This window comes from Rhodamnia argentea, chromosome 1 (genome assembly GCF_020921035.1).
Source record: "Rhodamnia argentea isolate NSW1041297 chromosome 1, ASM2092103v1, whole genome shotgun sequence".
Lineage (NCBI taxonomy): Eukaryota > Viridiplantae > Streptophyta > Magnoliopsida > Myrtales > Myrtaceae > Rhodamnia > Rhodamnia argentea.
This window is the reverse complement of record NC_063150.1, coordinates 37,263,679-37,284,774: the sequence shown is the minus strand read 5'-3', so window position 1 is coordinate 37,284,774 and position 21,096 is coordinate 37,263,679. Positions and strand designations below refer to the sequence as shown.

The window sequence follows — 21,096 nt, the reverse complement described above, 5'->3', positions numbered from 1 at the left end:
TAACGTCTTTATTCCGATAGAAGCAGGATTTTTGGCAGAGGCAAATTGATACGAGAATCATAACGAGATATATTTTGATCTTTGATTTATCCTTATTATTTAATCAATTTTATTCTTTCTTATTCTAGCAAATTAAATTTCCTCACTAACGGTCAACTATCTGGTTAGGATTTCGTTCCTAAGTTAAATTGATTGACTAATCAATCTCAAAGATATTCTTGAGACTTTCCATTCAAGGAGTCTTGATTGATTGGCAACTACCCCTTAGATAATTATCTTTGTTAGATGCTTAGTTAAGGATTTTAAGATTTGTTTGTTGTTTGTATGGGCGAATAAATTTTCTCAAAATTTTGATTTATCTCACCTCAAAGGCTCATGATCTTTATTCATCAATCAACTAACGGCTAGGTTATAGAGATTAATCCTCGGAGTGGTCCTGCCCAAGAGGAAGCGTGGAAGACAAGGAGTATTAAGAGCACTGAGTTCGAAGACTAGAGAGTAAGATCAATCATGATTTCACGGATACGAATCAGACATGATTTCATGGATATGAATCTACTATCAAATCATTGACGTATAATTCTAACGTCTATCTATACATACTATACGAGTTAGAAATCCACTCGCCTTTGATCTTTTAATGACGACCATGATGACGGAAGATCCTAGGATGTCTAGCAGCAAGATGAGAGCATAATGATGGCAAAGAATGTGGATAGTGGCAGAGTGAGGGTAAGGATTCTAACAATTGTATGACGAAACAAACCGATATCAGAGGTTTATATAAAAAACACACGGTGTGGTGAGTTAGTGCCCACTTTGCCATGCGGTGACATGTGTCTACCACGCCTCACACGTCGGTGGCGTGCGTCCGCAATGTGTCACGCTGCGGTGACACATGGCTCCGACTATGCCACGTCCCGACATGTGGCTCGCATGTGTCCACCCTCCCGACACGTGTCATCCTAGGGTGATGCATATCCCTCACTAGGCGATGTGCCGACACGCGGCTCTCTACGTGTCCACGTATCTTCGTTGTCCCTGTCTTGTCCCAATTTCTCATATACATGGGATTGAGTTTAAATATAATGTGTTTCCGCATCATCCTATCATTAATCTCCAAAATCTATGGCATTATGGTGTGAGCTGATTGAAAATTTTAGGGTCATTACATTATTAATGTTATACGAAGAGAAAGGATCCTAAGATGTTGTGTATCAAAGGCTCCCACTGAATCGGATATTGATGCCTCAACTTGATTGTTTGATACATCATTATTTTTTTCAGGTAAGACTATTTTTTGCCCAGCACCACTTTCATGGATGAACTAATTCTCCAAAAAAGAAGCATGCTTGCTGACCAAAACTCTTTGATCGTAGTGAAAATAGAATTAATATACAAGAGTTTCTTTCGGATACTAATGAAGCGACCTTGTTCAAACCTAGCCTCCAACTTATCTATTTTTTACCACTATAATATTGGGTTATACCATGACCATGGAAGGCCACAAGTCTAAAACCCGTTACGACTTAATGTTTTAATAACGGAGGTCCGGGTTATCACTAACGGCCTTGCCTCGCACATTAATCGATTTAACGTGCTCACATAAACGGAATAAATAAATAGATATCAATCGTATTAAACATCTATCCTATGTGGTGATTATGTTTAAGGGGTCTCCAGCCAATAAGACCGCATTTAACCATTATATCACTATCCTTCCTCATGTGCCATAAATTCATAATTTAGGAACACGAATCAAACATGATTTCATGGATACAAATCAAATGTGATTTCATGGATACGAATCTACTATCAAATTATTGACGTATAATTATAACGTCTATATATACATACTATACGAGTTAGAAATACACTCGCCTTTGATCTTTTAATGATGACGATGATAGAAGATCTTGGGACGTCTAGTATCGGGACGAGAGTATAATGGCGGCAGAGAACATGGATAGTGGTAGAGTGAGGGTAAGGATTCTAACAATTGTATGATGAACCAAACTAACGTTAGATATTTATATAGAAAACGAACGGCGCGGCGAGTCGGTGCCCACTTTGCCACACAGTGACATGTGTCCACCACGTGTCACCGTAGCGATGACACGTGGCACCAACTATGTCACATCCCAATAGTGGCCCGCATGTGTCTACCCTTCTAACATGTGTCATCCTAGTGGTGACACGTGTCCCTCACTAGGCAACATGCTAACACGTAGCTCCCATCGTGTCCACGTAATTAATCTCTAAAATCTATGGCATTATGATGTGAACTAACTAGAGATTTTGGGTTCATTACAATATTAATGTAATACTAAGAGAAAATGCTAAAATATTATGGAACAACGTACTTTATAGAAAGAGTCACAATGCTAATACGCAAGGTGAAAACTCATCAAAACTCAATGCATTTAAATGAGGCAAACAATTGAGAGAAAAGGATATTTTACTTGGAAGCAAGATAAGGAGAGAATGTAAGAAAATTCCTCCTTGAAAGGAGAATAATTTTACACTTGCATCTTGCAAGTCCAAGTAGTGCTCTTTAGGGGTATCCTAATGGGCAATTCTGTAAGAAATACATTTTTTTTTTCAAGATAGAGAAATAGATTTGATAAATAGCTATTCATGGAAATGTCAGATTTATATGTGAATAAGAAAGAAACTGTTCTTCGAACCAAGCCCACTTTTAGGTTAAAAAAGTGCATATGCATCCATCATCACCATCATCATTTGTCCCAATCCCCATCCAAGGCCCCATAACACCTCAGCAATGACATTTCCCTTTTTTAACCTTAGACTTTGGTTGCACAACAGTTTTCACAGGCCCTTTCCATTTCTTTTTCTTCGAAATAGTATTAATATTTGAAAAAAGAAGCCTTAGTCATAGCCACTATATTAGACCTCATGTTACGCATTTTCTTTTCATAAACCACCAGCATGCTTTGTAACTCGACAAGAGTTTTCTTCATGTTATGTATGTGAAAATTTTGGACAAAACCGGTGATGGAATAAGACAAAGATTGGAGGATCAAATCCACGGCTAACTCATTATCCATAATAACATTCAACCACACCAATTCTTCTATGTGCCAAATCATTTTCAAAATATGATCGTTAACAAATAATCCCTCAGCCATCTTCATATGGTACAATACTTTAGATATATCATATCTAGATGTCCGACCATTTTCATCGAAGTATTCCTTTAAATGCAAGGTGATCGACCAAGCATTGTTCATGCTTTCATACTTCTTCTAAAATTCATTATTCATCGAAGCTATCATATATGACCTAACATTTAAGTCATCATCATGCCACTTATGATAAGTGACATGTTCCTCTTAGGTCCCACCCTCAAGAAAAGCGATTAGCATCTTTCATCAAGTACATACCCAATTTTTTCTGAATTGAGAACAGATCTCACGTTCCTCGGCCAATCAAGATAATTGGGTCCAATCAAGAAATTTTTGTCAAGTATCGAAACAAACAGGTTTGTGTTCACCATTTTAAGAGTAATAAATATTTCTGCAGAAAATTAAATTCTTTAACTGTTGTCTTTCAAAGTAGCTATTTCATTTTGGTTTTTAAATGAAATAGATCTTCTCACTAAATTTGTATTAAATCCATACTCCTTAAAATGAGAAACGGCAATCTTAGTTGGGTAAAGATTGCTAGTGGGGATTGGAGTCCCATCAATCCATAATCCACCTCACCTAACAGTTATTAGTATTCTATGAACTCAATGAATGAATCAACTTCTTCAATGCATCATATACAAGTTCCAGTCATAACTTTGGCCTATAGACCATGAAAGTCTCACATGACAGTTATTAACTTCACAATCATAGTTAAGTCTAGCACATCATTTCATATAAGTATTGAAAATGCAAATGATCCTCTCACCTAACAGTTATTGGAAATTGTTTGATTCCAATCCCACATCATCGTATGTATAATGGAGTGGTCCAACAATAAGAATAACAATTACCCCCCATATAACCATAACCGGTCAATCAACCACTATAATATTGCATCAAACCACGACGATGGAAGGCCACAAGTCTGAAACCCATTACGACTTAATATTTTAATAAAGGAGGTTTGGGTCATCATTAACGGTCTCACCTTGTACATTAACCGATTTAGCATGCTCACAAAAACGGAATAAATAAATAGATGTCAATCGCGTTAAACATCTATCCTATGTGGTGATTATGTTTGACGGATCTCAAGCTAATGAGATCACATTTAACCGTTATGTCACCATCCTTCCTCATGTGTCATAAATTCATAATTTAAGAACACGAATCAAACATGATTTCATGGACACGAATCTACTATCAAATCATTGACATATAATTCTAACGTCTATCTATACATACTATACGAGTTAGAAATCCACTTGCCTTTGATCTTTTAATGACGACCATGATGACGGAAGATCATGGGACGTCTAGCGACAGGACAAGAGCGTAATGATGGCGGAGAACGTGGATAGTGGCAGAGTGAGGGTAAGGATTCCGACAATTGTATGACAAAACAAACCGATATCAGAGGTTTATATAAAAAACACACGGCGCGGTGAGTTAGTGCCCACTTTGCCATGCGGTGACATGTGTCTACCACGTGTCACGCGTCGGTGGCGTGCGTTTGCAATGTGTCACATGGCACCAACCGTGCCACGTCCCGAACACATGGCATAGTCGGGGTCCACCCTCCCGACGCGTGTCATCCAAGGGTGACGCGTATCCCTCACTAGGCGATGTGCCGACACGCGGCTCTCTACGTGTCCACGTATCTCCATTGTCCTCATCTAGTCCTAATTTCTCATATACATGGGATTGAGTTTAAATATAATGTGCTTCCCTATCATCCCGTCATTAATCTTTAAAATCTATAGCATTATCATGTGAGTTGACTGAAAATTTTAGGGTCATTACATTATTAATGTAATACGAAGAGAAAATGATAAAATATTATTGTTCGTACTTTATAGAAAGTGTCACAATGCTTATACACAAGGTGAAAAATTATCAAAACTCAATGCATTTAAATGAGGCAAGCAATTGAGAGAAATGGATATTTTAATTGAAAGTAAGATAAGGAGATAATGTAAGAAAATTCCTCCTTAAAAGGAGAATAATTTTACAATTGCATCTTGCAACTCCAAGTGGCGTTCTTTAGGGGTATCCTCATTGGCAATTCTGTAAGAAATTCATTTCTTTTTTGTTTTTTAAGAGTGAGAAATAGATTTGATAAAAGTGTGCGGGCGCATCCATCTCGTCCCCTTTATACAGTCCCACTCTTCCCAGCCTCTTCACCCACTGCCGGTCTCCGCCAGCCCAGGGCCGCCGCTGTTGACGCCTCTGCTTCCTCTCAACGCAAAGTCCAGTGAGTTCTCCTCCTCCTTCCTTCTCTACTTCTTCTCCCTGTCCAGCTTGCCATAGACAAATTTTCGCACGCAGTTACAGAAATTGGATGATGTTTTAGCATCCGAGTGAAACTGCTGTTTGCATCATCAAGCAGAGACGGTCGCAGTAAGCAACGGATAGAATTTGGTGAAAATCCAAGTCATGTGAAGTATAGCAACGTAAGAGAGCTGATGAGGGATTTTGCTTGTGGAAGCAAACGCCTCTAAATGAATTGACTTTCAATCTGCTTCTCAGAGAAATGCTTAGTTTTGCCTACTTAGAGACCGAGAATGTTATATTCGTTAAGCTAACTCGGTGAAATAGTGAAGGTGCCATATGACCATTTCTTATTTTACCTCCATTTTAAGTTTTTGTGCCTTAAGGTCTTCTGTGTTTTTCCGGTGATGTGCGACAATCTGATCGCATTGAATCAGATCTGGAGGTAATGTTTCTGGCCTAAAAGTCTTTAGGCGTCTCACCCAAAGCTTCCTAAGCATCACACTTGGGTTCTTAAGCATCACGCCTAAGAGAGAATTGTATCATGCACCTCAATAACAAAGAATTGCTAAAATGTTTATTTACTCAGTCAATCAACGGTTCAACAAATAATACTTAGGAAGTGCATGGTACTTAATAGATTCTACTACACCTTCTCTAAGTCGTAAGAGGAAACTCCTACATGGGGAACTTTAAAGCCTAATTTAGCCAAAACCCAATATAGTACTCAATGTTAAATAGTAAAAGAAAACTGACAAAGTCCTACTGGCTGCTAGTACTCCTACTCCTGGTGGATGAAGCTACTTCTTAAACTCAAAGCACAATCATTATTCTTTTAGGACTCTTATTAGAGTTGCAGATTAATGCAACAATCTACTTCAGAAGAACATGACACTAATAAAAATATTATGACAAATATCGACCTGTTTAATCTTGTGGGATGCATCATTATCCATTGGGACAGAGAGTCTGGTTGGGCAGGGCATTGGCTTAGGGGTGATCCGAATATAAGAGAATAGAACATTTAGTTGAAGCAGGAATGTCTTGATTGGAATGGATCAATACAGATTTTCAGATCCTTGCTTGTTATTTCATGTGAGATCTCTGCTGCCCAGATTTCAACTTGCTTGAACGCCTGATCCATCTGGCTTAATTAGGCTTAATCGTGTCATTAGGTGATAGGGTCCTTGTATACTTGTCCGGGGTCCTCATGTCGATCTTGATATTTAATGAGTTTTTGGATACAAGGTCTTGCCCTTTCACGTAGTGTTCAGTTTGCTAGCCAATGCATTTTTACCACAGTTATGTTTATGGAGATGCTCGTGTTCAATTGCATCATACATGCTCATAGTAAAAGTTTGGATGGCAGAAATGCAAGGAATGAGGACCTTTTCATTGAAGGGAATCTCGATCGGAAGAGCTCATCTGAAACACATCTATTTAGCAAATGATCGACTTGTGGTGTTGTCACGCTTCATGTCTGGCACACAAATGGAAGAACATGGATATGATAGCTCAATTATTGCTGATATTCAGAAAGCAAAAGATAAAAGTGCAGCTGGCTCCTGGCTTTTGTGCATTGCAGATGACACTGCATATGATGTTGCGAAGTTGGTATGTGTCCCGCAGTATGTTGTACTTTTTTTTACTAATTGCTATGACTGTCATTATTATCGAGTATCAATAATGTGGACCGAATTTGTCATTTCCTTATAGATGACACATCATAATGCTGCAGCCTTGGTCGTGAAGTCCAGAGAACTGAAGTCCATTGCAGGAACCATAATCAAGACAGGTAAAAATTTTCCTTTTCTTCCACATGTCAGATTTTGTATGACATGACTGTTGGTCATCAACAGGAAAAGTGTCACTCATTTTTTCCTTTTGATGGAGCATAGTTTCAGAGATCACTCTAGATAAGGAAGTATGGTTTTCCGGTGAACAACTAATAAAAACCCAGCAGCGTGTTTTATTGTTCTATTGATGTTCATTTAGCATGATGAAATTCTGATGAGCAAGTCTATCAAGTGTAAAATGAAATCTCAATGGAAGCTCTTCAGGGATTTTACTTAATATGCATGATACTTCTGATTTCTTTCATCTGCGTTCACAGTTAGTGTTTTTCAATGATTTGCTATTTGTTTTTAACCATAATGATAGAATGAGGTGTCTATAGAAGTGTGTGTGGTTGTATGGATTGGTAGTCTCTTAATTCAGACATTGTAGGGAGCTTCTTTCGATCCTTATACTTGGCACATTGCAGCCTTTCCGCTACTTAGCTTGGCACATCCTTAAGGTTTATTTATGTTAAGGCGTGACAAATTGTCTCTATTGTGTGGCAACTTATTCAGGATTGAGGAGATTATTTTAACACTGCCAATATTAGCACTATATGGTTTAGTAATTCTAATGCAAACATCTGTATCGGGAATAATCATAATAAAAAAAAAATAACTGCTTTGTGAACTTGAGAGAAATATTGCACAGTGCTAGTGTATTTAATTTAATTAATTAATCAGCTGAGCTAGCCCTTCTATCTCAGTTCATCAATGCGGTCTATATACTTTGCATGAACTTGGGACACCATGATGGGGTCTCCTAGAACTGATCTAGCGTAACAATTCTGTACTTAATAGTATGGTCTCTTATGATGGTTTCGTCTTTCAAATTAAATTAAAGGGGAATTATCTTCTTGTCTTCTCTATGTCTGATTGTCAACATTTATGTGGCTTCTCAGGGTCAATGCTTGGTGGCGGCTTTGTCAATGCCAATTTGAATTCAAAGTCTCCTAAATTTACTGGTTCCACCAGAGATTTTTCCACCCTTGTCAACAATGATTCACTACATACCAGCCCACACATGGATGTGAGAAGGGTTCATTCTGACAATTTTAACCTTATACACGACAAAGTTCAACCAGTAGACTTTACCAAAGTTGATATTGATGATCTTCCAACAGTTATCATAGTCGGTCGACCAAATGTGGGCAAGTCGGCATTGTTCAACCGGTAGGTTTGACTTTACTGGCTCTGTGTCAATCAATGCAACAAGTATTGCCATGTTAGCAAGTTTTGACGATTTGTTTACCTATATTAAGTACTTAGGTATTGTGTAGTTTAATTCGGAGGAGGGAGGCTCTTGTGTATAACACTCCGGAGGACCATGTGACAAGAGACATACGAGAAGGCATTGCCAAGTTGAGTGATCTAAGATTTAGAGTGTTGGACTCTGCTGGTTTGGAGATGGCTGCATCTTCTGGCTCAATCCTGGACAGAACCACGACTATTATTGCGAAGGTTCTTGCTAGGTCTCAGTTTGCCATCTTTCTGATAGATGCTAGGTGAGCTCTTACTTGCAGCTATAAATTCTGTACTACCCTCTTACAGTCTTTAATGTACAGCAGAGACACTATGAGAAGATTATTAAGGATATTAGTAAAATCACCTAGAACATCTAATTGGGATGCATGATTGCGTCCTTGCAAACATATTCCTTCATTGGCTCACAAGGTGTGTACTTCCAGTTTGAAGTATGGAAAGATATCGCAGCGTTACTTCCCATGGTTTCACTTTGTCGGTTTCCTTATGTTCATAATGTACATGACTTAATTTGTTAATGGGATTTGTTCTGATTAACAGAGTTGGTTTGCACCCGTTGGATTTGGAAGTTGGGAGGTGGCTGCGGAAACATGCACCTGGGATGAAACCAATAGTCGTTATGAATAAATCGGAATCGCTGGATGATGATGATGGCTCTCTTGCTGTTTTAGCTGCAGAAGCCAGCAGACTGGGGTTTGGCGATCCTATTGCTATATCTGCTGAGACTGGTTTAGGCATGGCAGAACTATATGTAGCTCTTAGGCCTCTCCTTGAGGATTATATGATTGATGTTCTGAATGGTAAGAGTTGCTTACTGTATTCATGAAAAACTTCTTTATTTGTTGTAGGCTTTGAGGTTCTCTCTGCGCTGTACCTATGGGAAAACTGCACAAGTTCAAAACCTTATGTACAGAATTCAGTTGAGTCATAAACCTTTCAATTGGTTCAATCAAGTTCACCAGATTTCTCTCTCATGTTTAACAGAAAGTTTTTGTTAATTAATCTCTTTATTCTATATCAAGAGTTTGTACCGGAAGTACTTAATCATTTAGAATTAATATCCATATTATTCTTATTCTCATCAAAGCTGTGTGATTTTCTCTCTTTCTAGAATATTAGAAAATGTGCATATCGTCTTTGTTAATTAATTTCCTAGATCAGGTAGGCCGCAATGATTGTTAAGCCTCTAGTAAATAAAACAGGAAGCCATGATGATTGTTAAGATGTCTATCATCTCTCTCTCTCTCTCTCTCTCTCTCTCTCTCTCCTTCTATATATATATATATAGATAGAGCCAGTATCAAAGGAGTTCCTCAAATGAAATCTCTCCTGGTCCCTCATTTACCTTTCCTTGTAACCAATTAGTGCGCTTCATCTTTAGGTCAAATCCCAGCCTTATGTAGAAGGGCTGTGTTGATATATCAAATCCTTCATCTATCTAATAGCTTAAGTTTTCGCAATTCGAACAAACCTAATTATGTTTTTCATCTATTCTAGATCGTGACAGTGCTTCTAATGAGAAGAGTTGTCCCAAATCCAATGAGGTTGAGGAGTCTAAGTTGCCTCTCCAGCTTGCAATAGTTGGGAGACCTAATGTTGGAAAGTCTACATTGTTGAATACTTTGTTACAAGAAGATCGCGTTCTGGTTGGTCCGGAAGCTGGTCTAACAAGAGATTCAATTAGGGCTCATTTTCAATTTCAAGGCAGAACTATCTATCTGGTAAGTGCTGAGAATTCATTCATCACCGTTTTTTAAGGGTTTTTGAGGTTGCATAAGTTTGGGATATTGTATAGAGTGAGCATGGCTATTTGATTGTGCTGACTTGCTTGCTTACTTTATTGTTTTCTTTGAAATTTTCAGTAGCTACTTATGTTAGCAGAAATGAGAATCTCTCTCTCTCTTCTCTTCGCCCAACACCCCCCCCTTTCCTTCCTCTTTCTTCTTCCTCTCTCCTTCCCCCAACTGCATTTGCAAATGTGCATTCGAAATAAGTTCCCCCCTTGGTTATTGCTTTTCAGACTGCTTGTCTTTTATTGTTTTGTTCATACTGCATGTCTCCATCCTTTTACAGATGCACTATACTTCAACCTGATCTCTTGAACTAGACCAAATGAGTTATACCGGGTTGGTTCATTCATATACTTTCAGTTTGAGATTTCCATTGGGATTGGAAGTTTTCCAGCCCAAATCTTTAGAGGATTTATACCCGCTACAATGTTTGCATTGTTCGTGCCCTTGTTTAGTGATAAATCTGTAAGTACTGTCATCCAGTGTTCTATCAAATGAATGGTATTTGTGAAGTAAAGCATTGCAGTGTCTTTGCACAGGATAAATTTCTTTTAGTTGTGGCCTTTCCTTATCATAAGAACTTCTGTTAACTCTAAATGTGATTATTGTCTTTAGGGTCACTTTTTGACTTTTGATTCTGACATGATCTATCTTCTAGGTTGACACAGCAGGATGGTTGCAAAGGACAAAGCTAGAAAAAGGACCATCTTCCTTGAGTATCATACAGTCCAGAAAGAATCTTATGCGTGCTCATGTGGTAGCTTTAGTCCTTGATGCAGAAGAGGTTTGTTATAAAATACTCTACTATGCACGCCATCCAACCGTGACATTATAAGCTCAATTTATGACATTGTAAAGATAATATAGCCAAAGGGATGCTTATCTAGTAGCAGAGATTTTTAGCTGAGGAATGATTAGAGCAGTTAGTTACTCATTGTAGTTGATCCCTTGATTAATAGATTCAATTGTTGGTACTACTGTGGATGCATTATTTGCCCCTACCTTGTTAGATTGCTGAAGCACAACGAAGCATGAAGCATGCCGAAGTGGTCATAGCCAGACAAGCTGTAGAAGAAGGACGTGGGTTGGTTGTGATTGTCAACAAGATGGATGTCCTTAGAGGGAAGAAGAACTCGACGTTATATGAAGAGGTGATGAAAGCTGTTCCAGAAGAAATCCAGACTTTGATTCCCCAGGTTTTCCTTTCTTGTAAATATCCCTCCTGTGATATTCCTTTTTCTTCACAAACATCTTATTGGATGGCTTGTTATGCTATATCCAGCACTCCTTTCTAGTAGCCCTTTTCCTCTATATGCGGGACTTGGGATTAGATTTCTGCTTGATTGAAAACAGATATGCTTGTAAGAAGAAACGCTGCTTGACTTTGTCCCTTTTTTCTGCCCATCTCTTGGAGCTTGTTCAATCAAATTATATTGTTCCAGCATTGCAAACTGAGAACTGTTTCGTACCAAAAAATATTTGCCATTTTTATGGACCTATGCTTGTATTGTAACTAGTCTTTGATGCCGTGCCTTCTTTTGGTCATCCTGTCCTGAGGCATTGGTGATTACATAATCTATATACTGGACATTGGACAATGCAATATCAGATGTGTCTCATTAGTTAGGTCGTGAGGGCAACACTTGGAGCAGTACCTATCAAAAAGCGATTTTCGATGGAGACATGCTTTTCTTGAGCAGCCTGTTGCCCCTAGTCTTGTGTTCACAAAATTTTATTGAAAGATTTCTCTAGAAATTAGATTGCTGGCTTGCTACATTAACTAATCTGTGTATCTATGAACTTATGTGAGCAGTTGGAAAATCAAGAGGTCAATGGTAAGTTGGTATTTTGGCATAGATTGCAGTACCAGTAACTCCTTTTTAGGAGATCAAACAAGAATGTCCTTATAAGTAGACTAATGTCGAACGGGCCATTAATGAAACGTGGTTTGATGCCTTAGCATGTTTTTAAGTAATAGAGGAACTTGGCTGGAGTCATTGACATTGCTTTTTAACAGGTGAAGTCTGTACCTGTTGTTTTCATGTCTGCATTGGAGGGTAGGGGCAGGATGGCTGTCATACACCAGGTCGTCGATACATATGAGAAATGGTGTCTAAGACTGCCAACGGCCCGTCTTAACCATTGGTTGCATAAGGTTAGTCTTCCATAACGCGTGGTCTCTCTAGTTCTTCCAACAATTCACTTCTTTATACCGCTAGCCAGTAGCCAAGTGAGTGTAGGAGTATTTGATTGCCATAATGCAATTTACAATGATTCTCTCTCTCTAGGTTATGAGCAGGCACTCTTGGAAAAATCAGGCTGCCCAGCCCAAGATCAAGTACTTCACTCAGGTGAAAGCTAGGCCACCTACTTTTGTCGCCTTTGTCAGCGGGAAGACACAGCTCTCAAACACAGACCTCAGGTTTTTGACGAGGTCGTTGGAGGAAGATTTTGAATTAGGTGGAATTCCGATCAGGATCATACAGCGGTCATTTCTAAAAAGAGATGGCTGTAGCTTTAGAATTAGTAGCCAATCTTCAAGCAAAATGGCAGAAAGAATCTCGTCAGACAAGAGAGCAGCTGCTGCTTAGGGAATAACTCTTCTAGCTTGAGAATTTTGTGGGTATTTGAAGTTGGCACCTACCTCTTTGGGCAAAAAGGAGATAATGTATGGAGGTGCCGGAATGTAAGGTGAAAAAAAATGCAATGCAATCTTACTGGCTGCTAGGTGCCAAGTAAGAAAAGAAAAAATCTTACTGGCTGGTGGAGTCGATCTTGGAAAACAATAGCCATATGTACAGAATTTTGTCAGATATTTGGAAAGGAATTTTGTTGGCATATCAATTATTTGGCTTTTGAGCGGTTATTAGGATGTTGGCCAATACCCTGCACTTTTGTTTCAAGTCTCATCTCAGTGGGCCGAATGCCTCTGATATATGTTTATTTCAATCAAAGGGACCTAATACTGTGCCAGGTTTGTTCGACAAGTTTGGTTGATAGTTCTTAGCTTTACTCACGACGACTTTTGCTGGAATATATGTCTAGATCATGGGGATTTTGATCTTTCCTTAAAAGAGTTGTCCCCTTGATAGAAATTCATTTCTTAACAATGGACGTAAACTATTTTCAATTTTGTGATAGCATTCTCGGAACCGGTTGAGGATAAATTCGTCTTAGTTGTCTTATATGTACACCATGTCACATTGGCAGGCATTATTCTCTAGCTTATAGCGTCATATGCCCAAGTAGAAAATTCTTTCTCCAAATATCTCACGGAGATTACAAGAAATATTGGGTCGTTGCTGATTATACTCCCATTGCCAATTCGAATTTGAGAAGTTATGGATAGGTGGCTATTTTGTATTGTCTTCGTGCACACGGTTTAATGTTTCGCTGCGCCCGCATTTTTGTGATTGAACAGCAGATGTGAGTGGGTATTTATGTCATGGTAAGGTATCAGTTTCACAATTGGTTGAGCCAATGATCTCTGTTTGTAATAGAAAATGGCATCAGGCCTTTCACAGTTTTAAGTTTAGGAAATATCAAATATCATGAAGATAATACAACAAGTGCTCAAAATCTGTAAGCCATTATGCTTTTGCCTTCGGAAGTAAAATTAGTCAGTCTGCATTGTCCTGGGCATTTGGATTGAAGCGGTCAGCATCCTCACCTCTACCACCATCTTCTCCACCATAATTAACCCAAGGCAGGATGGACTCAAATAGGACAGCCAAAGCACTCCTGTCAGCCACATCGCGGATTACGTGTGCACCACCAGCTGGATTGACAACTTGGTCCTGAACAAGCATTCCACCTCCCAACCCCGGTTCACCCATGAATTGTTGCATGTTTTCGGGAGAAATTGATGCCATGGAATCAGAAAAATCAGAAACCAAGAGATGACCATACCTGCGTCCCAAAAGGGACCAAAAAAGAGTTGAGAGACGCCACACTTGTCAATAACTAGCAACAACACAAAAGTCATGCAACAAAATTCTCAAAACTCTGCTAACCAATGAACAAACCATAAAAGAGAAGACAATAAAATCCAAACGCATTTGACCTTATCTGCATGCATTTTATTATTTTCCTTAATGAACCAAGCATTCGTTGTCCTATTCAGCGATTGGAACATTATCAAAACTAGGAATAGAAAAAGTAATTAGAACAAGCCTAAGATAGAAGGCTTACTCATTTTTGGTAGATGAAAATGCTTCTTTCCTCACACAAGCCCAGTCCTCTGTGTCGCTTCTATTAGTTTCTACTGTTTCAATCACCAGCTCCACAGTGTCCCTTAGCAACTTTTGCAGACCAGGAAATCTCCATATGAGATAATTCCTCTCTATGTATATATTGATGAGGTGATCCAGGGATGGTATTCCCATATGCTCTGATCGGAAGAACCAATGTTCGACGGTTTTTATGCAGAACTGGTCCTTCAGAGGAACCTTTGTTACCAGTTTCTTCAACACTGATGGATGAAGCATAAGCGCCTGCTTCAGAAGATCAACTGATGAAGCCTTTGCATCATCATCATGCACATCTTTTTGAAGATCCTCTTGCTCAAGATAGAAGCGGCAAATGGCAAGAGAAAATGAAAAATTTGGAAACAACCATAAAGAGTTGTCACTTTTATATTTTTCAGAGAATTCTTCCAACCATGAATATTCTTCCGCCCTCAGGGCAAAGTAGTCAACACAGAACATAGCCCCCATTGGATCATCTATGTCCAATGAAAGCAGTAGCTTGCAAACTTCTAATGCAGATCGATGACAGCCTCGCCTTTCCAAATTGTTCATGTGTATGAAAAGTGCCTTATATAGAGGCCGGTTTGTTTCATGGTTGTATTTCAATTGGATATTACCCTGCCCTGGAGGAAACAGAGGATGCCACGCACATTCCAGGGCATATAAGCACTTGCCAATGGCATCTGCTGACATTTGGTGCTCACCAACAATTTTGAAGTATTCAGCAATTGTCAAAAGTGAGTCCAAGTGGTAAGGATGGTATAACAGAATACTTGCTATGGCATTGAAATCATGAATAGCTTTGGCAGCTTCGAATGCCCTCTGAGCTTGAACATAAGAAGATGACTGGACATATCTGGCACACATTTACATATTTAAGAGATGTCAATTTGATTAGTGTGCAAAATACATATATAAGCTAAAAGATAGAATATACAGCCAGACTCTTGGTAAATTGTCAACTACAAGAAGCATACAGCACATGTTGGCAAATGTTCCAGCCATGTCTATGGAACTCCTACCAGTCCATCTAAACATGACTGAAAGAAAGAATTAATAAGTTGATTTAGTAAAACATGAAAAGATCTCCTATATCAAAGAAAGACAGCGAGCATCCTAAATGTGTATAGCACTCCAGTGTCCCCATATAGAATGGATATACACTGAGCTTGCTTCACTATGTACAGAAGCCACACAGCAAATTGAACCGGCTAAATGTAACCACACTAGATGTCTAATTGCTTGTGGAGGATATACAGTAGCTTGCTTCACTATGTACAGAATCCACACAGCAAATTGAACCAGCTAAATGTAACCACACTAGATACATCAGACATCTTTTCTTCAGATTCAGGCATTTAATCATGAAGGAGCTCAGTAGACAAGCATCAACGATATCTTTGGGTAACTGGCTTTAGATTTACGTGAAAGAGTCCAGACAATTTCCATCTTAAATAGGAGCAGATGCCATACCATCAAGAAACTATTGAACAAATTACAAATTGAAAAACCTCCTTTGTCGAGCACAAAGCCTTGTCCCATAGGTATTATTCAATGTCAACCACTCAACGAGGTGAATCTAAACTTGTATACCACGAAATTCTGTGCCACAAAGTAGGACTTTGGTTCTCACAATCTCATCAGCTCGTATGATCATCGCCGGTGCACCAGCTCAAGTGGCGTGCATAATGGCAATGTGAAATTTCAAAAGTCACCCACCACGATGGATGCTACCATCCTAAGAGGCTGCCTAACCAAATCAAGATGCTCAAGGTATGGGCCTTCATACTGCTTGGGCCCATGACCCCAAAATCACAGATAACGAACACTGACCAAAGTCGATGTACGCCTTGCCCTAGGAAGATTACTCAAATTTGAAAATTAAGCATAGGCCGCCAAGTATTCATCATTGTGATAAACATATTCCCGATCCTGTACAGGTATTAAGTTCTCACACTCCAAGTGGCAAAATTGCAGCCTCTCATCTTTCTAGCATATACTCATTATGAATAAACTCATTGTCTCCAAAAGTACTCTATGCACAGAAAATAGGGAAAACATTACCAGAAAAAGATGAAACATGCTCCTTACCTAAGGTGGTTGTGCCTGTCACTTGCTTCCAAAAATTCCATGGACAAGGATCCATCCCAGCGAGGCCAATGGTCCAAGGGAGTGACAAGTATTGTCTTTCTAGTATTATGGCTTCCACGTCTTCCCCCACGTGTGTGTCTAGAACTACCAACTTGACTACTTTCAAACGACTTTACGACCTTAGACCCAAAAATTCTTCGCAGCTCCATTTCAGCATTTAGGTACTTTTGATTCACTTGTAATACAGAAACTGCTTGTTCTTTTATATCATTGTGATGATCTCTTCTCTGCTCCTTTTCATTTTTTACATCTATCGATAAATTTTCCAGAATTTGGTCAAAGTCAGAGGATTTTCTAAGTCCATTGTGGTGTGAAGATTCCTTATTTTCTCTCTTTTTCTTCTTTTTCCTTGGTTTGTGGTTGGATGATGAAACCACCTCAAGAGTGCTTCCTACAAGAGTTTTCTCCAGTTCATCAGAGTTTCCTCTTGACTGTGCATCAACTGCAGCAGACTGAAACTCCTGTGGGTAAAGAACTCTTATTAGACGGATGAAATGATTGCTAAAAGGATGATAAATACAAATGGAAAATAGAACTACTCTCAGAAAGCACACTCAGATCAAACTTAAGCAGGTGTTAAGGATGAATCTCCACAAAAATAAAACATAAGTGCAATGAGGAAATAAGTGAAATAGCATGTTCCATGCAGGTCTATCATCTGTGACTTATCAGATTTCACCTTATGAAGACTTCACTGTCTCCGACAGCTGTAGCTAAATTGATGATTAGTTACTTAGTCTTTGATCAGTGCTCTACTTTATGTGGACCATAGTTAATCTTTCTGGCCACATCCCCTTTGCAAACTAATACACATTATGACCATGATATCCAAATAATACTGCCACATATACATTTATCAGATCACAAACGACAACTGATTGTGCTTATTAAAAATCCATAAATACACATGGGCACCCATGCAAAATTTGAACTTTTCCACGACATGCAAATTTAAGAAGGAAGAGTCCTTAATGAAGATTGTGATCATGTGTGAAGATAAATGCCAGAAGAATAAATGGAAGCCTTTTTTACTTCTATGGTGTTTAGGTAATCATAAGTACGTACTAGAATGGACTAAGGTCTAGAACAACATAATACCGAATAAGAAAAGACAGTCTTCTGGATACTTGGGTTTTTAACAACAGATAAAGTCATCATGTTGATCCAGTATCAGATATTTATGTAAAACCTGATAAAATTCCCCACTGGAAAGTTGGCAACCAAAACTGCCTCACAAGCCCCGAAACAGGAGGAACTCATGAGACACAGGGGGACAAAATATGTCTTAGAAATTTAGAACATTATCTATATCTTTTAAGTTGTCCCAAATAATGTCTTCCACACAATCAATTCCAACTGATTTGAATGCATAAAAAGTCCTGGCAATCAGCATGTAGCCAAACCTGTCCGGCTACCTAGCCTGAAAAAGAACCCATCTAATTAATTACCTCACTAAAATATCATGAAATAAAGGAAAGGAAAGATGCATGTCTCCTACTCGCTGCTTAACCCAAGTTATATAAGTGAAACACTCAGTTTGCTTTCACATCCTTCTTCTACCTAGAATGCATCTTTTGCCCCCCATCTCTGGATAAACTCCACAAGCCCAAAATTGCCGCCAGCACATTCACTCTAATCTCGCATATCTTCATAAGCAATCTCTGGATGAATTCCACAAGCCCATAACCGCTGCCAGCACGTTCACTCTAATCTAGCATTTCTTTATCAAGCCTATCTTAAAAACTGAAATAACATCAAAGCACAGTTAGAATGACATCCGTGATGCGATCACGCTAGTTCTGGAGACAAACGAAGGTCAACGATTCACCGATAAAAGGCCCGACCAATTAGGGACATTGTTTTGGACCAAAAAAAAAATTAGGGACATTGTCAAATCATATTTTGTTCGAAAAATGAATCGACTTATTCCCCGATTGCGCCAGTGACGAGAAATTGCAAGCGGGGTGTGTCAAATTAGACTTTCCAAGGTGGCTTTGAAGCTTATGCAATAAGAATGGGGAATTTTATCATATGGGAAAAGAAAAGTAAAGCGAACAGGCAAGATGAGGTCGAACCGCTTCAGGGACGTCTTGGTCATCACTTTCTTCGTTGTCCTCGTTGCCGAGGAGTTCGAAGGGGTTCTTCTTAGAATCGGGCGACTGAGAATCACAGTCCTCGTCCTCCGACGATGGCAGCTGAAGCTGCTGCGCTTCCTGTTCTTTCAGGATTTTCTTCAGCAACCTACCGGACATCCTCTCTCACCTTCACTCCCAAATCCTTCCACCCCAAAACGAAGGTCGGAGAAAGCAGAGCAAAGGCGGTCTACAATCGCAATATTTGATTGGTGTCGTAAATGATACGATGGTTCGGACTTGTGAGGAGGGGTCGGACAAGTCTTGGCTGAACAGGATTTTATTCATGTGCACAAAGTGCCATCATTCTCTCGAAAAAAAAAAAAAAAACTTAGAATGAACATGGTTTAAAATAGGATAAATATCATAAAAAATCTTAAATTAATAATAAATTTATTTCAAATTATTTTGTTATCACAAAAATCTCAAATTAGTACACTTTTGACAAATTTATTCCAAATTGATACTCTTATAACAAATTCACCCTTCGTTTGTTTCCGTTATATTCTATCGTGAAATTGTCGAATTGGATGACACACTACGGTTATCGGGTATACACGTTTAGAATTTTTACCCTATGTTTGTCACATGTATATCAATTTGGAATATTTCGTAGTATTAACTCAATTTAATAGAAATAACGGAATGTAAATTTGTCACTTGTGTACTAGTTTAGAATTTTTTATTGTCGAAAAAAATAATTTAAAGTAAATTTATCACAGGTGTATTAGTTTAAGATTTTTTGTAGTAAAAAATAATTTTGAGTAAATTTGTCACGTGATGTAATAATTTAAAGTTTTTGGTGCTCTCTTTAAAATAATGCCTCAAAAAAAAAACATTGTTTAATATTTCCGACCATTAGAATAAGGGCATTTTTATCCAAAATTTTTTTAATTAAAAATATGCCAAAACTCTAAAATAAAAGTCGCAAAATCCACGTTTTCTTCTTCTCTTCTCCAACTCATGTTCATCAACGAGACATTTTTGGATGAAAGGGGGGGAGGGGGGGGGGGGGGGGGGGGGGGGGGGGGGCCGCGACCTTTAAAGATGAGGAATTTTGAAAGAAACAAAAAGATCCTAACTCCTAGAGTTCACACTAAGCCTTCGGCCCCAATTCAAAATTTACTTCGATTGTATCTCCCGATTTACATCCGTGATTTAGGCGATGTTCGATGGCTCTGGCAATGTCCAACCGCACGGCGGCTTTGCAACCGAGAAAAGAGCTTCAAAGACCAACCCATCCATGGCCGATTAGGTCAAGACACTATGGGTGCGCATGAAAACATTTCTCCATGAAAAATCAACTTCGATCAGAAGTTGATTTCTCTATTTCTCCTCAAAAGTAGAAGTTGATTTTTCTACTTCTACTCCGCATTGACTTCTAATAAAAAAAACTTTCGTTTGATAACGGTTGAAAATTTCTACTTTTGAAACATTATTAACAAAATCTTCGGCAGCGATGGTCGACGGTGGCGGTGGTCGGCGATGGTCGGTGGCGGCGGTGGTCGCGGTGGTCGGCGGCGGCGGAGGTGGTCGGCGCGATGGTGGTCGGCGGCGAATAGTTACGGTCAACGGTGGTTGGCGGCGGCCGCCGGCCGTAGTCGGCGTGGTCGGGCACACAAAGAACAATGGTCGACGGAGGCGAGTGTGATCCAAAAAGTAATTCTGGAGCCGAGAAGTTAAAATTTTTTACTTCTCAAAATTGGCCAAAAATCCTATTAGAAATGAAAAATCTTATCATAAATAAAAAATCCTACCATAAGTCAATTTTTTTACCAAACGGATTTTTACTTCGATCAAGTTTTTATCAAACACATTTCTTTGCCAAATGGGCTTCTTGCGGAGAAATGCAATTTCTGAAATGTTTTCATGCGCACCCTATGTGACTAGCTCAATGGTGGATTGATAGCTACGGATGCTCTTCTTATAGAAAAAACTTGAGCCTTTCAAAATGGGCATTGGGAATAGGTTGGTACTTGTTTCGCCGAAAATTGTCTTAATTGATGAAATATATTTCATCGAAATTGGTTCTTCAATTTTTATTAAGAGGAGACAAGCTTTGCGGTGATTCCGCACAAGAGTCTCAATGAAACACAAGAAATATAAATGTTTCGTTGAAATTTAATCAACAACGAAGTAGAAAACGCTTTGTCAAAATTTAATCGATGGCAAAGTATGATGATAGAGAGATGCAGTGCCAAAATTTAATCAACGAATAAGTTATCTAAATATATGATTAAAGTATGGGAATTGAAAGA

At 38.8% G+C, this 21,096-nt stretch overlaps 2 protein-coding genes across 3 annotated transcripts; one reads left to right on the top strand and one right to left on the bottom strand.

Annotated features, from left to right (window-relative positions):
* The first annotated feature begins 6,789 nt into the window (after window positions 1–6,789).
* Window positions 6,790–13,149, top strand: LOC115755094 (GTPase Der). 2 transcript variants are annotated; one of them, XM_030694367.2, is made up of 10 exons: window positions 6,790–7,034; window positions 7,137–7,215; window positions 8,158–8,428; window positions 8,536–8,760; window positions 9,059–9,318; window positions 10,016–10,239; window positions 10,967–11,092; window positions 11,319–11,504; window positions 12,326–12,463; window positions 12,597–13,149. In XM_030694367.2, the coding sequence occupies exons 1-10, from the start codon at window positions 6,792–6,794 to the stop codon at window positions 12,897–12,899; spliced, it is 2,055 nt and encodes a 684-aa protein (XP_030550227.2). In that variant the 5' UTR covers window positions 6,790–6,791; the 3' UTR covers window positions 12,900–13,149. The 2 variants fall into 2 exon arrangements, with proteins under 2 accessions (XP_030550227.2, XP_030550228.2); XM_030694368.2 differs by having other exon boundaries at window positions 6,835–6,966.
* A 631-nt stretch (window positions 13,150–13,780) lies between these two features.
* Window positions 13,781–19,127, bottom strand: LOC115755096 (transcription factor 25). Its single transcript, XM_030694370.2, has 4 exons — window positions 18,782–19,127; window positions 16,647–17,167; window positions 14,500–15,411; window positions 13,781–14,217 (listed from the first exon to the last, which is right to left on the bottom strand). Exons 1-4 carry the CDS (start codon window positions 18,956–18,958, stop codon window positions 13,929–13,931), a joined length of 1,899 nt encoding a protein of 632 aa, XP_030550230.1. The 5' UTR covers window positions 18,959–19,127; the 3' UTR covers window positions 13,781–13,928.
* Window positions 19,128–21,096: the final 1,969 nt, after the last annotated feature.

Bases quoted from the DNA above. Each gene is read 5' to 3' on its own strand.
- LOC115755094 (XM_030694367.2), top strand. From the start codon at position 6,792: ATGCAAGGAATGAGGACCTTTTCATTGAAGGGAATCTCGATCGGAAGA. The intron at 7,216-8,157 runs GTAAAAATTTTC...GTGGCTTCTCAG, and splicing joins AGGAACCATAATCAAGACAG to GGTCAATGCTTGGTGGCGGC. The intron at 11,093-11,318 runs GTTTGTTATAAA...CTACCTTGTTAG, and splicing joins TAGTCCTTGATGCAGAAGAG to ATTGCTGAAGCACAACGAAG.
- LOC115755096 (XM_030694370.2), bottom strand. From the start codon at position 18,958: ATGTCCGGTAGGTTGCTGAAGAAAATCCTGAAAGAACAGGAAGCGCAG. The intron at 17,168-18,781 runs GTTCGACCTCAT...CTTTACCCACAG, and splicing joins ACCAAGACGTCCCTGAAGCG to GAGTTTCAGTCTGCTGCAGT. The intron at 14,218-14,499 runs GTAAGCCTTCTA...TTTGGGACGCAG, and splicing joins TTTTCATCTACCAAAAATGA to GTATGGTCATCTCTTGGTTT.